The sequence below is a fragment of the Sparus aurata genome, chromosome 16 (assembly GCF_900880675.1).
Source record: "Sparus aurata chromosome 16, fSpaAur1.1, whole genome shotgun sequence".
NCBI lineage: Eukaryota > Metazoa > Chordata > Actinopteri > Spariformes > Sparidae > Sparus > Sparus aurata.
The window spans coordinates 6,350,348-6,365,561 of record NC_044202.1 but is presented as its reverse complement, the minus strand read 5'-3'; the positions used below and the strand labels follow the sequence as shown (position 1 = coordinate 6,365,561).

The following is a 15,214-nucleotide window of genomic DNA, read 5'->3' as shown; positions in this document are numbered from 1 at the left end:
CTGCCGAAAACAGACACAGTAATCAGTGTGGAAAATAGGACTCATTAGAGCTCAGGAGGCATGTTAATGGTGCAAATGTTTGTGTAAAATCCCTCCTTAGAGATAATGAGAGTACAACTCTAAGGAGAAGAATCATTGTGATACTAAAACCGAGCATCATGGGATGGAAACCACAAGAAAAATACTCTTAAAGCTGCATTCAAGGTATTTTTCTGTCTTGCTAGACAAGGTGTTGCACTTTGAGGTTTATCATCACTTTCTATGTTCAATATGATGTAAACAGTCGGACCAAAACAAAGTTCAGAAGCTGTCTCCATTCATCTGTCCATAAAACTATTCTTGACTGCATTTCACAAAAAGTGTGTTTACTGTGATGCGATAAAAAAATATTCTAAAATTCATTCTAGTAAATTTGTGCATCACTTTAAGAGTTTTAAGAATATTTTGATGATTATAGGGATAATATCGAAAAATGTAAATACTATGGGCAGGATGATCGTGACATGATTTTCTACATGAACATGAAACGCTGTAAGATCTATGTCTATGTTGATGCATTGCCCACCATGCAAAACCTATGCACATCAATGTGGGTAATTACCCTAAATTAAAGGTAAAAAGCTGTTAAAACTTTTAATGCCTGTATCCAACTCCCTGTACTTTGTGACTTTATTTACGCCATTAAAAATCTGTGACAGCAATCCCACAGTAATAATCTCCAAATGCCTCCTTTTTTTCCAAACTCAACCTCTTAATAGGCCTGATTATTCCTACATGTGGTTAATCAGCTGCTGCTGCCACAACTGTCCAATCAACAACTTTAACTTCATTTACTTCTCGTTGTGTTTGTCAAAAGTCAGTGGGAACTTGAACCAGAACTTAAATGCAAGAATGGATAATTTCTTCCCTGTTTTGTATCAGATGAACAGAACTACAGGTGGATATGTTCCTGTCTCTTTCTACATTGCACTGTTCTACCTGCCTGTCTGGGCTGCATGTATGCAGCAGGATGCACAGTTTGGATCTACAGCTATCATCACACCAAACATAGTGAATGGAGAGGTGCCAGGAAGGGTGATTTATGGACACGGTGCAAACTAAACCTCACTGCGAAAAGGGTGGGGGACCAGGCGAGGGGTGGGTGGCTTAGAGTTTACAGCGCACACAGTGTTAGTGTTACCGTTGGAACAATTCGTCCTCAACGCTTTTGAGAAGGCTCCTTGATGTGAAAGAGAGACAGACAGCCACAGGAGGACAGAGAGAAGAAGTGGAAGGAGAAAAACAGTCAAAAGCACACGGACAAGTGAGAAGGAGCCAAAAAAAACATTTTTTTAAGTGCAGGTTGGGAGAGTGAGCTCATGCACAGACACAGGTTAGCTCTAGCAAACAAGCTGGTTAAATCGAGAGACAGTGAGGATCAAAAATAAAATGCATTGACAATGTTATCAATGTCATCAAGGATATCTGATCACAGAATTATATTTTACCACCAATACTTATATTGTGCAGCTTTACATTTTGTGTCTTGTGAATAGTACAACTGATTCCATAAGAGTTGGGACGCTGTGTAAGGTATGAAACAGAATTAAATAATTTGTTTATAATCTCTGACATGAAGTGATGGATGGGGCGAGGTTCAACATTTGGACCACTCAGGAACACTTCATAAGATTGTTGTTGGTAAATCCAGTTTGTTTGCAAATGCTTGCATTGTTGTTCTTATTTATGTCTTACACAACATCCCAACTTTTTTGTTTTGGAAGCGAGGACGTAGCAGATTCAAAATATGTAACAAAAACTTTAACTGTGTGTTTTTCCTTTCTTTGGATGAATCTCAAGAGATGCATCCATCTAATACATAAACCAGGTCTAGATCGAGAGAGACAGACAGACAGAGAGAGAGAGAGTGAGGAGGGGTAAATAGGAGCAGTTCCCGTGACAGCAGTTTCCATGGATTACCTGGTTGTTATTCCTCCCTCTGCAAATGGACTCCACGGGGAAGGGAAGTCATTATCTTTACTCACATCCTGTGGAAAGCCACACACACACACAAATAGATCTTTTAAAAACCTGCCTTTATAAATTCGCAGATATTCTTTTTTCCTTTTCCTGCATGCAATAAAATTAAGTGATAAGTGATTGAATGCTGATTAAACCAAAAACAACTATTACCATTTCAGAATGAGCTTCAGTTTCCTTCCGGAGCGGTGGTTCAAACTGGAGCTTGTCAACTGTAAATGAAAAAATCTTATTGAGCTTTTCGATCATCTTGCACACCCCTTAGGCACTAGAGGGCATCAGTGCCCAACACTTCACGACACACAAAGCCTTGGGAGTAGCACCCGTGTGCATTAGTAGCAGCCAAGACCATTGGTAAACACGCTCAGTCCATTCTTAACACACAAAAAAAGAAATCACGTGTAAGAGAAATCCAAAAGCAGATCAACTCCATTACAATGTACCTGCCAAAACACCACAGAGGTCCTTTGCAGATTTATTATGCCGCTATGTATATGTTTGGTCTGGAGTCTGATGAGTTGGTCACCAAAGGCAAACACAGATTACCCTCGACACTAACCAGATCTGCTCAGTTTGGGGAAAATATTGGTGCGGGGGGGAAGAATTACAAATAAATCACAGAACAGATTCGCCTGAGTTTAGGTTTGAGGTCACATTCTTTCAAACTGTTGATCTCATACAGGAGATTGGTTTAGTGTCCAGTGTAAACATGGTGTGATCCCGCTGTAATAATGGAGGCGAGGAAATCAACCGACCTGCCAATAAATACTCCCACATAATCAGCTTCTCATTAACAAAGAAACTTTGTATTCAAGAATTCAAACCGCAGATTTGTGTGTTTTTCCGCTTGAGGAATGCTGATAATGTGGAGGTGCTGCAGCATTTACAAGATTGATAACAACGAGGAGGAGGTGAGTCACCAACATACAGTAAAAACATTTTGAGCAAGTGAAGTTAAGGAATCAGGTGAGACGCGAGTCAAACATTACTTCCTTGTTAAGATCTGATTAGTCACTACAATGTCATTTTATTTCAGTCAGTCTTACAGGAACCAAGATGTCACAATGTTTCAAAATATGCTAGCTAAAGGAACTGTAAGTAATCAGCCCATGCAGAGGAGCTCACCTTATTAGTGCCACTTAAATCTCAAACACAATGTACTGTTATGTACTACATCATGATCCTGTTTCTCAGGAAGTCTTAGGAGTGAGCTGGGGAACAAACACACACTGTCTCACTACACTGTCACTGACCTGCAGCCCCCCTGTGTCCCTCAGTGAAGCTAGGACTTGAGCCTGGCCCTCCTTGGACAGTCCCATTGTTTGCTTCATGCAGGAGGGAAAGTCAGACGTAATTGTGAGAAATAGAGATTACAACTAAACAGGAAGTGAATCTGGTACAAACGATCACAGCACGGACAAGCACGAAACACAATGAAGCTACAAATAAAGACATCAAAAACATGTACGTTACATGAATGCCAGCGCTCTCGACTAAACTCTCATTACTTAGGATGGGTTAAAGGGAGAGTTTACTCCCACTTCAAATGCAGAGAATGAATTTCCCAGCAGGTAACAATAATGGATAACTTAACTTAAACAACACACCTCCAACAAAGACACATATCTCAACAATGGACTGTTACAACATCGACCTAAAATGGTGATATGAGAAACACACACTTCAGACACGACAGGCATGACACAGCTAGCTTCCAACTCTACCAACAACGATTGACGACAACACAGACAGGCAACAACTTCCCTGAAGGGGGACAATCTATTAAGCTGGATCCTCTTCCAAATTCAGTTCCAACAACTGTTGACTGGAAACCAAATTCTTCAAGAAACCTTTATGACCCCTTCAGACAAGCTATTACACATTATTCATTGAGTAAAACAATGGGCGACAGTTATCACACAACACAGAAGCATCATGGATTTTTACTACATCCACTTTCTCTTCCGTGAATCCCCGGGCTATTTTTATACACACTACCACATGCTGTGGTCTGGAAAAGTGCCAGGGACTGCTTCAGGATTAGTGGGATGACCCTCAGACAAGCCGCCAGAGCTCTATCAGGCTAAACAGCCGGGGTGACTGACATGCTGACCAATGACAGGACAGACACATGGCAGGGGGGCTGGGTCTTGGTGATGGGTTTGGGCTTTTTGTTCACTTACAGTCAATCTCTGAGCGCGTCCTCTCAGCTCGGGCTTGTTTGTTGGTGGAGCGGATGGTGTGTCTGACTGCAGAGAGGGGCTGGAACAAAGAGCGAAGAAGACAGAGATTTAAAGATAAGAAAATAGACTTTTTCACTTGGCAAGACGAGTGGGCGAAGTGTTATCAAATTATGAAATGACGACGCTGCATTGCTTTGAGTCATTTGGCACAATCATGATTTTACTCTTATGAAATAATCCGGAGAAATAACTTCCCGAGCAGAACCGAGAGCTACTTTTTGCATCATCACATTATTATGCATCCCAGAGGCTGTTTGTTTGCAACAAGCTCCATTGCTTGCAGTCAATAGCCTTCAGGGTTTTTTCATTCATCGTGGCCAACACAGTGCTACTGCTGTCAGAGGGGAGAACAGCACAATGGTCTTTTAAAAGGCACTGGTACCACCTCTTTGGCTGCCACATAGATGTGACGTTGATTCCAGTTGGAATAATAATGTCGATGGAGAGAATCAAGATGAGGGGGAAGGGAAGTTTTAGGAGAACGTGGAAATACACTTCAGCAAAGTTCACCTTTTATCTTTTACTGTCACGTTGCTGAGAAAACATGCTGTGGTAATATTGACATTGACTGCTGATAGTCTGTCAGTGTTTGCATTAAAGTCATTTGTTAAGAAAGATGAAGGATTTATTGTCATAAACATTGTCCTGCAGTCAAAATGGAGAACATTTATTACATTTTCAGGTTTATACTTTCAGTGGTTTGTTCTTATCTTCTTATCGCTAATCAGTTCTTTGAGGCCTTTCAACCTACTTCCTAATTTATTTAAGCAAAAGCCAATTTTCCCACAGTCATTGTTCAACAAAACAAAACATTCATTACCTCGAGGTCATCATCGTCCACCTCGCTGTAATGCTGGTGGTTTTCTGGGTTGTTCATCTTATCAAGGAGGTCAACAGCGAGCCTCCTTGTCAAACCCGTCTGGGCCACGTACACATGCTGCAAAAAACGAGACAGGATTGCAGGTTTTAGGAAACTGACGCATAGTTTGGGAATAATAGTTCATACATATCTTAATCTCACAAACAAGGTCCAGGCAACCAGGAAGATTAACATCCCTGAAGGAATGATATCAAACTCCCTAGTTTCACTGTTAGAGTAATTAAACTGTCTGCATTAATCATCAGATTCCTGGAACATTAGGGGCAGACATCTTTCCTCAGAGACACACACGGTGTTAATGATGAAGAAATCTGTTAAGAAGCAGCAAAACTGTCTGCAGTTCTTAATGGTGCATGTAGGCATCATTCAGTCTGGACTGAGGCTTTGTTGACATTATAAAAATATTGGAAATCTAATAAATTTTCTTTAATAAATATGCTACAACTAGATTTTACCACTGGGTCTATCAATGAAGAAACAAACTTGACTTCTGAGACATGGTGAACATGCAAACTTTCCATTGAGAGGCAATCAGTTTCAATCTATGTCTGAGTGGGCATTAAGATTTATTACCGATAGAAGTTTTTCTGCAGTGGGTCTCTTCTTTGGGTTCTTTGTCAGAGACACTTTGACAAAGTTATGGAAGGCGGCGGACCTGGAGAAGAAAATGACTTTGGTTTAATGCAATCAGCTGTATTATTCTGTAAAACTAAAGTATGATACTGTAATCCCAGAATAGCACAGTGAATATTCTGAGGAACTCACCATTTGTTTTTGTCTTTTAGCTTCGGAGGCTGGAAGCTGCTCTTCGACATCAAAAACAAAGCTCTATGGAAGTGCAAAAAAAATGAATCAAGACTGGTTCAGACAGACTTAACTTAGATGAAATGGCTTGTGACTTCTTCTTGTAAAACCCTTTTTTTTATAGGATGACCATTCAATCAGCCAAAGATGTGATCAAACATGAAGTACTGACAAGAGCTGAAAGTAAGCCAAGTATCATCTGAGGAAGCGCCGACTGATCATTTTTATGGAAAATAGAACATACCTCATTGGATGCAGGTCAAACATCGGAGGCTGTAGCTCGGCCAGCTCTATGGATGTGATGCCAACAGCCCAGATATCACACAGCTGGTTGTAGCCACCATTCTTTTCCACTGCTGCTACTTCTGGAGCCATCCTGCACAAATTCGGGGACAAGAATTCAGGATGGCAAATTAAAAAAAACCATGACGAAAGGTTGAGAAAACAACTGAAACAAATGAGATTTAAAATGCAAATGGTTTTAGGTCAGAATACATGTCCTAAAGAAGCCTTGCACTTCCTGAAATAAACTGGCTCTTCTAAGATAATTAGTCGTCCTGGAAGTGGAGGTGATTTTAATAGTCAGGATCAGCGGAGGCGCCAAGGATTCAGTGTCTCACTCACAAACACTTCAGCTGCTGTGGGGATTTGAACTTGTATCTTTAAAAAGGTGACGCACTTCTCTAACCACCTTTTCACCACAAACTACATTCTACTAGTCAAACAGACACTTGACTGCAAAACTTTTCATTATCTGATTGACGGTATTGAATCAATGCACCTCTGACTAAAACTGGAACCTATTCAACATGGCCTGTCAAAGGCAGAATGGATAATTTGATGAGGGTGACACACTCACCAGTAAGGTGTTCCAATGAAGGACTTTCTTTTGGCAATGGTGGCTGTTATTTTGGCTGCGACTCCAAAGTCAGCTGTAACGAGGATTGACAGGGCCTTTCAGGTTATGTAACCCACATACGACTGAACACTAGAGGTGTTCAAGTCCTTGAGAATTAAGACGCTAAAGAGCAACTTACCTAACTTCACATCTCCGTTGTCTGTAAGAAGTATGTTGGCACCCTGTAAAAAATCCAATAAACATTTTTTTTTTACCCTCAAGCTCACACATTGAAGAGACAATCATATTTTAGTTTCACGTGACTGATGCTTGAAGCACTGAGGTGAGCTGTGTTGTCAAACTGGTTTATGACAAAATCACAGTAACATCTTGTCTTAAACTGTTCCTCTGTTATTGATCTGACTGGCAGTGAAGTTCATTACTATCACAGGTTTTTGACAGTTCAACTCAGTGTTTCTGTTGGCTGTGAGTGACACTGTCTCTGGTAGCATCCTGCGGTGAGAGCAGAGGAAACAGGAAGTGCATGCTGCGTAGAGCTGAGTAAAGATAATAGGTCCAGCCCTGACCTTCTGTGATAACACATGAGGAGTGAGGCTTCAGACTATGTGTGTACACCGGGCAACATCAGCTTCACTTCAACCTCAAAACCACAGTAAATGACGCTATTGGTCACCGCTGTAAAGTAAGCACATCGGTTACGCTTTCCTGTGACTTGAGTTCACACCTCTGCAGAGCTGCTCCATCAGAGAGGTGTCAGACCGCTGTACTGCAAACTGAGCTACGGCTGCTTATTTTAGTCTTTGTCTCTCTCTCTAAAGTTTTGAACTTTATATCTTATAGATTTCAGTGCTAATCTGTCTGGGCTGACATGAAGCAAAGTGTCTGAATGTGGTGCATGTCAGTGGGCCTGACGTGGATAAAATCAGGCAATAAGAACAAAAACATAAAAGATAAAAGATAAGATACCTTAATGTCACGGTGCATCTTGCCCTTGGTGTGGAGATATCCCAAACCCTGGAAAGGAAATCATGTTTACTGAGTGGAGTTCAGACTTAAACTTTAATTTAATTCAATAAAAGATTTAAAAGTGTAATCACCTGTAAGGTCTCTCTGCAGACATACGCTATCTGAAGCTCTGAGAGAGGTCCCGTCACTATAACAACACAATGCATTCCATGTTTGCAGGGTAAAGATTGAGGCAGAGATTGATTTTTACAATGTATGAACAGTTCTTAAAACCATTTTATGACTCACCATGATAAATGTCTTGCAGGGATCCTCCACCGCAGTATTCCATACATATCCAAAGCTTCTCTCGACTGATGAAATCAGAGAAAAATAGTTAGCATCAGCTGCTTTGACAGTTGGCACCACAAGCTCACAATCATTATGGGGGTCGTAATTCAAAAAATGCAAAGCATTAGACGTTACCATATTTTTTCTTTAAGTAAGGCATTGCTTTACTTATTTACTCCCAGTAGTATGCAATTCTACACTTGACCTTGAATTACTTTTGCATTACTCCACAGCTTAGTCTGATGTTGTTGACAATTAAGAATATGGGCACAGGCACACCAAACCAACATCCAAGAACTAGCAGTGACAAAGTCTGACTGTCCTGTTGCCTCATGTCGTCTCTCTCGGGCGAAACCTAAAGTGATTTATCTAACCAGTGGGCTGAAAGGCTGCCAACAACAGCTGAGCAGTGCCAACCCTGTGGGGCACACTGCACAAACTAGGCCCCAGGGCCACAGATGTTCATCAATGGCCCCAACATTGCCTGACGATTAACCATCGACCTGGTGTGTGAGGCCCCTGAAAACATTAATCCTGTTACCAACATATCAGCCCCTTTTCTTTTCTGCTCTTTAATAACATAATACCACAAAGAAATAGTCAAATAGTCCAGTTTTTTGGGCGTGCTATGCAGGTAAGTAGCGAAGTATTTTGACAGATAGCCAAACAACTAACGTTGAGTTTATGGCGTTTGTAGCAGGTGAACTGGATGACACAAGAGGGTTGACTAAAGAATGATGTCATCCTTCTGACAAAAAGCTAAAAATAAAACCGTGTGACTGTGATCAAACTGTGACATTTGGCCAGCACAGCTGATACTGCGCACTGCCCCAGATATCCGATCACATCTGTGCCACTTTTCACACCTTTCATCTGGACATGGAAATGATTTCAAGTCAGGAACTTCCCCGAATAAAAATGTGGTTCTTTTATTTCAATTAATCCAGTTTTACAATAATTGATGCATGGTGTGTTGCTCATTAACATTTTACGGTAACCATTTGAGCGCGGTGTGGCGAGACTGTACCAAGACATTCCTGCTGGGATTAGACATTCATCTCTCTGGACTAACAGCCATATAAAAACAGATCACAGGCTCATATTCCAGTTAAACCTGCTGGAAGTCGGAGGCAGTGGTGGGCGGACCGGCACTACTTCCTCTCAGATAGCAGCCACAAAACATAGGCTGCATTAAAACATGAGTGCTGCATCCTGGCACTAAAGGGCCAAGTCAGCACCAGTCAGCCCAGTTCAATAGTTTGAGTCATACTTTCACACACAGGTGTGACTAAGTAATTAAAGACGTCATGTGAGTTTCAGGCAGCGGGTCATTAAATGCTTTTGACAGTTACATATGAATTCCACAAATGTTAGAGATCAGACTGGCTGTGGAGAGGAGAAAATACAGTGTAAAATGATAAAGCAGGAGTATTTTAAGCTGGCTCTTACCAGAGGTAGCTCCCAAAGTAGGCCACAATATTGTGGTGCATGCATTCCTTCACCATGAAGATTTCCTGCTGTATGATGGAAAAGTCATCCCCTGGAAACCGAAAGAGAAATCACACAGACACATGGACAAAAAATTATATTTTCATTTTCTGTGCAGGGGCTTTTTTTCTTTTTAAAATGAGATATTTTCCATTTGGAAATAAACACCTCACAAAATGATTGCAGGCATGAACACTACAACTTTTGGGGATAACAATTTAGGTTATGATTCATCTGCAAAACCCACAAAAATAAAATTTATGTTTCTGACACGAGAGCAAACCTTGAATTTGAAACGTTGACAAAAACAACTACTCAAAGCATTTCAGATGGAGCAAAGGTTGTGTACGACTTGAACTTTTAGAGAAAAAACTAAAATCTTTCCTTTTAGTTTGCCAAACTCAAGACCACAGAACAAACTCTTCCCATAATCCCCTCTAAATATACGGTTCAATATCAAATACAGCAGATTATAGGACAGCCAATCACAATAGAAGGAACACCTTGTACTTTTAAATTTTATGTGGTGGAGGCTGATATCCAGGCTGCTTTCCAGTTCAGCAGAGCACTCTAACACATCCGACCAGTAGGAAGTAAGAAGACAAAAATATGTAAGCCCAGCTGCTCTCAATTGTGCAGGGACACGGCCCTGGAATACATTAACAGGAGGTTAAGATCTACCAGACTCTGCCAGCTTCAGCGCTCTATCAACAGAGTGTCATTAACTGCATGAGTCCAGACTAAACTCATTTAACCATACAAATCTCTGTCAAATCATTTATTTTATTCCTCTGCACACGGTCAAGAGTGTCAAATCTGTTCATCTGTGTTGCATGTAAACGAAGATATTTTGATGGTTATATTCCGTCATAAAAAAACAGCTGTCTCACAAAACAGTCTAGCAACTTTTGGCAACGACAGCAACTGTAGCCTCCCTGACCTGGATTTTATACATAGGTCCAGACACCGTACCAGGTGGCTTGTGGTCCAGCCTAATTTAAGTGGTACAGGGGGAACTTGAACTGTGGAAGAAAACATGATAAATGGAGAAACATCCTGGACCACAGAGGTTGTTTTTTTGAGTGCATAAACAGTTTGTACCCAATGAGACGACTGTTGAACAGCAGCCCTGTTTTTCAGGCTGTCCGGGAGGGGTTAGGCTCTCTCACGTGAGTGTCTGAATTAAAGTCTGGTTGGAATGTCAACACGTGCATAACTGCCCTGATAAACAACAAACCAGAGAACTTCCAGTAGCTTTCAAAGTATCCTCAGCTACTTGTCTGCTTATTAAGTGTCAGCCGAAGACTTGAACAAAGTTATCAGACTAACCTAAGAGGCAAGGTATCCCAGGTATCCCTTTGACTCAGCGACCGCTTTTTTGTGGACTGATCAACTGAGCAACCTAACGAGCTGCTGGTCTAAGCAAAAATCTTACTGTCCACAAATCACTTTAAAAAGGACTAAAATAACAAATGAATTCATCCGACTAACATGTGTTTTCTGTGTAGCCAAAACCAGTTTTAACTTTTTCTTTAAACTGAAAAACTGGGTTATGTTGCTTCATTCAACTGTAGTTTATTTTGAGTCAACCTACACACGCTGTCCCACCAACAAATACATCGTTTACCAGAGTTTGAGTGACGTTTAAAAAAAACTAAACTGCCTGGATATTTTAAGAAATAACTGAGCCTTTTGTAAACAAAACTATCGGTTTCATTTTAAGTTTTTCCACGGGGATGGGTGTAACAAACTGTGAGGTGGTCAGAAAGTATTCAGAAACAGACTGACACGTGATTGCTTTAGGGGTTTTCATGGGATTTGTTGAGACAATATCAAAAATAGAGAATATGGCTAACCTTGTCTATAAATCAAAGGGAGGAGACATGTCACAAAAATATGTTTTAGCTTTTGCACAGCTGAGATATTGATGTGCAAGCGAATGTCCAAATGGTTTGATATGCAGCTTTGGATACCACTTTTAAAATATGACTTATAATAGCTTGATTCAACTTCCTTATTAGGTCATGTTAATCATTCAGTGCCCCGTCTTTCCATGCTTGAGACTTGGTTTCAGCTTGGCAGGTCTGCAAGAGGAATAAATTAAGCATGCAGAACAATGTCAACAGAGATTGCAGTGAGTGCAAATATTATCCAGCTTGAACCCTGACCTTCTATCTGTAAATCTATCTTCATTTTTTTTAAGTGGCATAATTAGGATGTAGAGGGGTTTCACAGGGGGTGGGGTTTATGTCAAAGATGATATATATGGAAATAATTTCCCTCAGTCTTGTTTGTTTGCACATGAGAAAACTCTTTTTAAAAAAGTAACACTTTGGGGAACTTGTGTTACAATTCCACATGATTGCATCTGTAATTACAGGGCTTTATCAGTTGGTGTCATGTTCATACTGTTGATCACAAACATTTTCAAATGTATCGGTTGACAGAGAGCAAATGGTGCTTAGAGCCACAAAAATTTGAGCAAGGGTAATTTCAGTAACATGACTGAGGCTTGGTCAAACAAACAAACAAACAAACAAACAAAAAAAACAAGACCGTCTTCTCTTCTTGGTGAGTTGAGGCCTCAAGAGTGAAACCACTTCCTCCCAGAACGAACGCTTCCCTCTGCTCTCTGAATTTCCACACCCTCGCACATCGCTTCAAGTTTCAATTCAGTGTGTTGGAGCTATTTTGACCAATACGGATATATGTCAGTTTACCTTTAAAATTGCATCTTTCGAGGGAAAGAGGTTTATGGTCAATTCTAAAAATGAAACCGTCTGAGGAAAGTTACAGCTTCTGTTCTGACGGGACAGCTTATAGGGAAAAAATGTACACAGAGATGAGAGACACTGTCCCACACCCTAACGGCATGAAGCTGAATCCCTAATGGAAACTGCCAGGAGGCTGGTGCCAACATCTACCCGACAGTACCTTCAAAACAAAGACAAATTAATTGTCATAGAGATAATTATAGTGAGATGTAGTAATCGGGCTTAAGAAGAACTGGCAATTACGAGTTTGTACACTGCAAGTCTTCCATCAATGGTCAATGAGTGACGACCAACACTCACTAGGTCTTCAATAGTTGTTTACTGCCCAATTTATCATATTAAATTGCTCTGTTCCCTGCAGCCTCTGCAGCCAGAGGGCTTCACCACTCCTATCTCCTTTCTCTGTCTGGGTCCCTTTCTTCACACCAGCGTCACTCCTCCTCCTCCTCCTCCTCCTCCTCCTCCTCCTTCTCCTGGTCAAACCTGTTTGAGCCTATGGTCCACCCAAAGCTGTTTACCTGAAGCACAGTCAAGAGTGACTCGTGCAAAAGCGGGGGTAAAGAAAATAGAGTCCTGCTTAAACAGGACGACCTGGGCTGGGTTAATCCTCCCGTCATCTCATAAAAAGATAAAGCAAATATGAACAGAGCAAATACAAATGGAGTTTTAAGATGCTTATGGGAGGAAAAACCTGCTCAGTGTTATGCAACTGAAGTACATGTACAGGAATACAGGACAATATGTGACTAGAAAATCCTCTGTTAAACCTAACTAGTTGCTTTAAACAATTAACTTGACTTCACCCTTCATCTTTTATTATCCAAGTTTGGACAAGTGAGATTTACTAAGAATGTAGATCAGTGAGTGTGTTTGAGCTGAAACGATTAGTCGATTAAGCAACTGATCAACAGAAAACAGTAAAGTCATAATTTCTTGTTCAGCTTCTCAGTGCGAGGGCTTTATGTCTGATTTTTACACTGTTGTTTGGCAAAATCAAAAAATAAAAAACATCACTCTGAAAAATTGTAGAGGGGCATTTTATAGATAAAATTAGCGGGTAATGACATTAAGAGATTGATTGATATGTTTGTTTCAGGAAGACTGATAAGAGATATTTGTAATTGATATACATTTGCAGTAAAATAAAAATGTTAACATCAAAGTTCAGGATAAATCGTGATGGACGTAACAACGTACAATTTACTCAAATACTGTTCTTAACTACAATTTTGAGGTACTTTGCTTGAGTATTTCCATTTTGTGCTACTTTAAACCTCCACTCTGAGGCATTTAATTGTTAACTGTAGTTACTTTGCAGATTCAGATTATTGAGTGTTAGGCTATTACTTGTGACATGTAACCAATTAGAGAGCGTTATGAGCAGGACATAGAGTGAGACCACAGAGTGGCGTCTACAGAGAGAGAGAGGATGCTGCATCAGAGCCAAAGCAGCGCACTTTTAACATGCAGATACTGACAAAAAAAAAAAAAAAACAACGTTTAATATCAGATCTGATAATCCGTCTATCGCTTATGAAAATAACTGTAATTGGTAGTCCTGAGGTGTAGATGTAAAATTCTATATTCTGAAAAGTCAAAACAGCAAGTAGCAAGTAAAGTAAGTCCCTTTCCCTTCTTCTGCCCTTTCTTCCAATTTACAGCTAAGCTCTCTGATCCTCTGCTTCACACACACACACACACACACACACACACACACACACACACACACACACCACACACACACACACACACACACACACACACACTAACTAAACTGCCCAATCTCTTATATCCTGGCAGAATATGTCTATGCTTTAAATAAGAGCACGAGCACAGGACCTTCACCGTCTTATCAGGAAGTTAAAAAAAATGTTTTTCGGAGCCATCACTTTGAACTTCCGTCTCCCACACAGAACAGAATGCCATCTAACCTGAAGTAATAAACACCTTTAAATCTCAGACACAAACATCCCACAAGTGCCACATCCTCTCACTGCCAGCCTAACAGTGACGCGATGAATGAAAAGAGAAAACAAACAACAGTGAATCTCTGCCTTCGCTGAGTGGTAATCAGCTGAGCTCAGTCTGGCTGCTGATGGCATAAAGCCCTCATCGTAATCCCACTAATCTGGATCGCACTAACTCTGTCACTAGGTCACCAACAGCACAGACCCCAGCGCTGGGCACAGACACTAATGTTCTCCTCGTCTTCCTCACAGAAAAGATCTAACTTGTGGAAGAAGAGATTTTGTCTTCAACAAATGAAGCACTTTTTATACAGAGTGCAGAAACGTTGCTCTCTATTAACCAAAGATCACAATTCCACATAAAAATATCAAAACATGTAAAACGACACCGTGTCTATGAGCACATAAATACTTGCAATCATTAGTATTGGCGCTGTACAACAATATTTTTTCTCTTTAGAAGTTTTTGTGCATTCCATTCAAAACCCTGGAAAATTCCAGACTTGTTTTCCAGACTTCTCCATATTTTTCAGCTAAAAAAAATAAAAAAACAGCACTGTGATGAGAAAAACTCAGATAATGACAAGATCACTCTCACCTGGTTCCAACTTTATGATCTTCACAGCAGCGAGCTCCCCAGTTTGTATGTTTCGGGCCTGAAAGACACAACAGCACAATAGTCAGTGATGAAACAAATATCACACTATGTAACAAATCATAATTTGCCAACCAAAACAAGTAATTTGATTAGTCAATCTACAGGAAAATATTCTACAGAAGCATCAGTGGCAGTTTTGCCTACATAAGCTTTGAACCAATGCTGCTGGATGATCCTTTCGCCTCTGTTAGAACTGGAGTGAAAACATTTAAATGTGAGATACAAA

At 40.5% G+C, this 15,214-nt stretch overlaps 1 protein-coding gene across 9 annotated transcripts in view; it reads right to left on the bottom strand.

Moving 5' to 3' along the window:
* The window catches only part of map4k5 (mitogen-activated protein kinase kinase kinase kinase 5), a 30,273-nt gene that overhangs the window by 9,471 nt on the left and 5,588 nt on the right, over window positions 1-15,214 (bottom strand). For 3 of the 9 annotated variants that reach the window (XM_030391417.1, XM_030391419.1, XM_030391420.1), the window contains exons 3-18: window positions 14,929-14,986; window positions 9,551-9,641; window positions 8,060-8,124; window positions 7,903-7,958; window positions 7,772-7,819; window positions 6,984-7,026; window positions 6,806-6,878; window positions 6,191-6,322; window positions 5,908-5,970; window positions 5,716-5,797; window positions 5,083-5,199; window positions 4,203-4,281; window positions 3,273-3,344; window positions 2,173-2,231; window positions 1,960-2,027; window positions 1,181-1,219 (exon numbers count right to left, since the gene is read on the bottom strand). In XM_030391417.1, the coding sequence (XP_030247277.1) occupies window positions 1,181-1,219; window positions 1,960-2,027; window positions 2,173-2,231; window positions 3,273-3,344; window positions 4,203-4,281; window positions 5,083-5,199; window positions 5,716-5,797; window positions 5,908-5,970; window positions 6,191-6,322; window positions 6,806-6,878; window positions 6,984-7,026; window positions 7,772-7,819; window positions 7,903-7,958; window positions 8,060-8,124; window positions 9,551-9,641; window positions 14,929-14,986 (1,145 nt within the window). The remainder of the gene's footprint in view (window positions 1-1,180; window positions 1,220-1,959; window positions 2,028-2,172; window positions 2,232-3,272; window positions 3,345-4,202; window positions 4,282-5,082; window positions 5,200-5,715; window positions 5,798-5,907; window positions 5,971-6,190; window positions 6,323-6,805; window positions 6,879-6,983; window positions 7,027-7,771; window positions 7,820-7,902; window positions 7,959-8,059; window positions 8,125-9,550; window positions 9,642-14,928; window positions 14,987-15,214) is intronic. The other 6 variants (XM_030391421.1, XM_030391422.1, XM_030391423.1 and 3 more) reach the window with 3 other exon arrangements.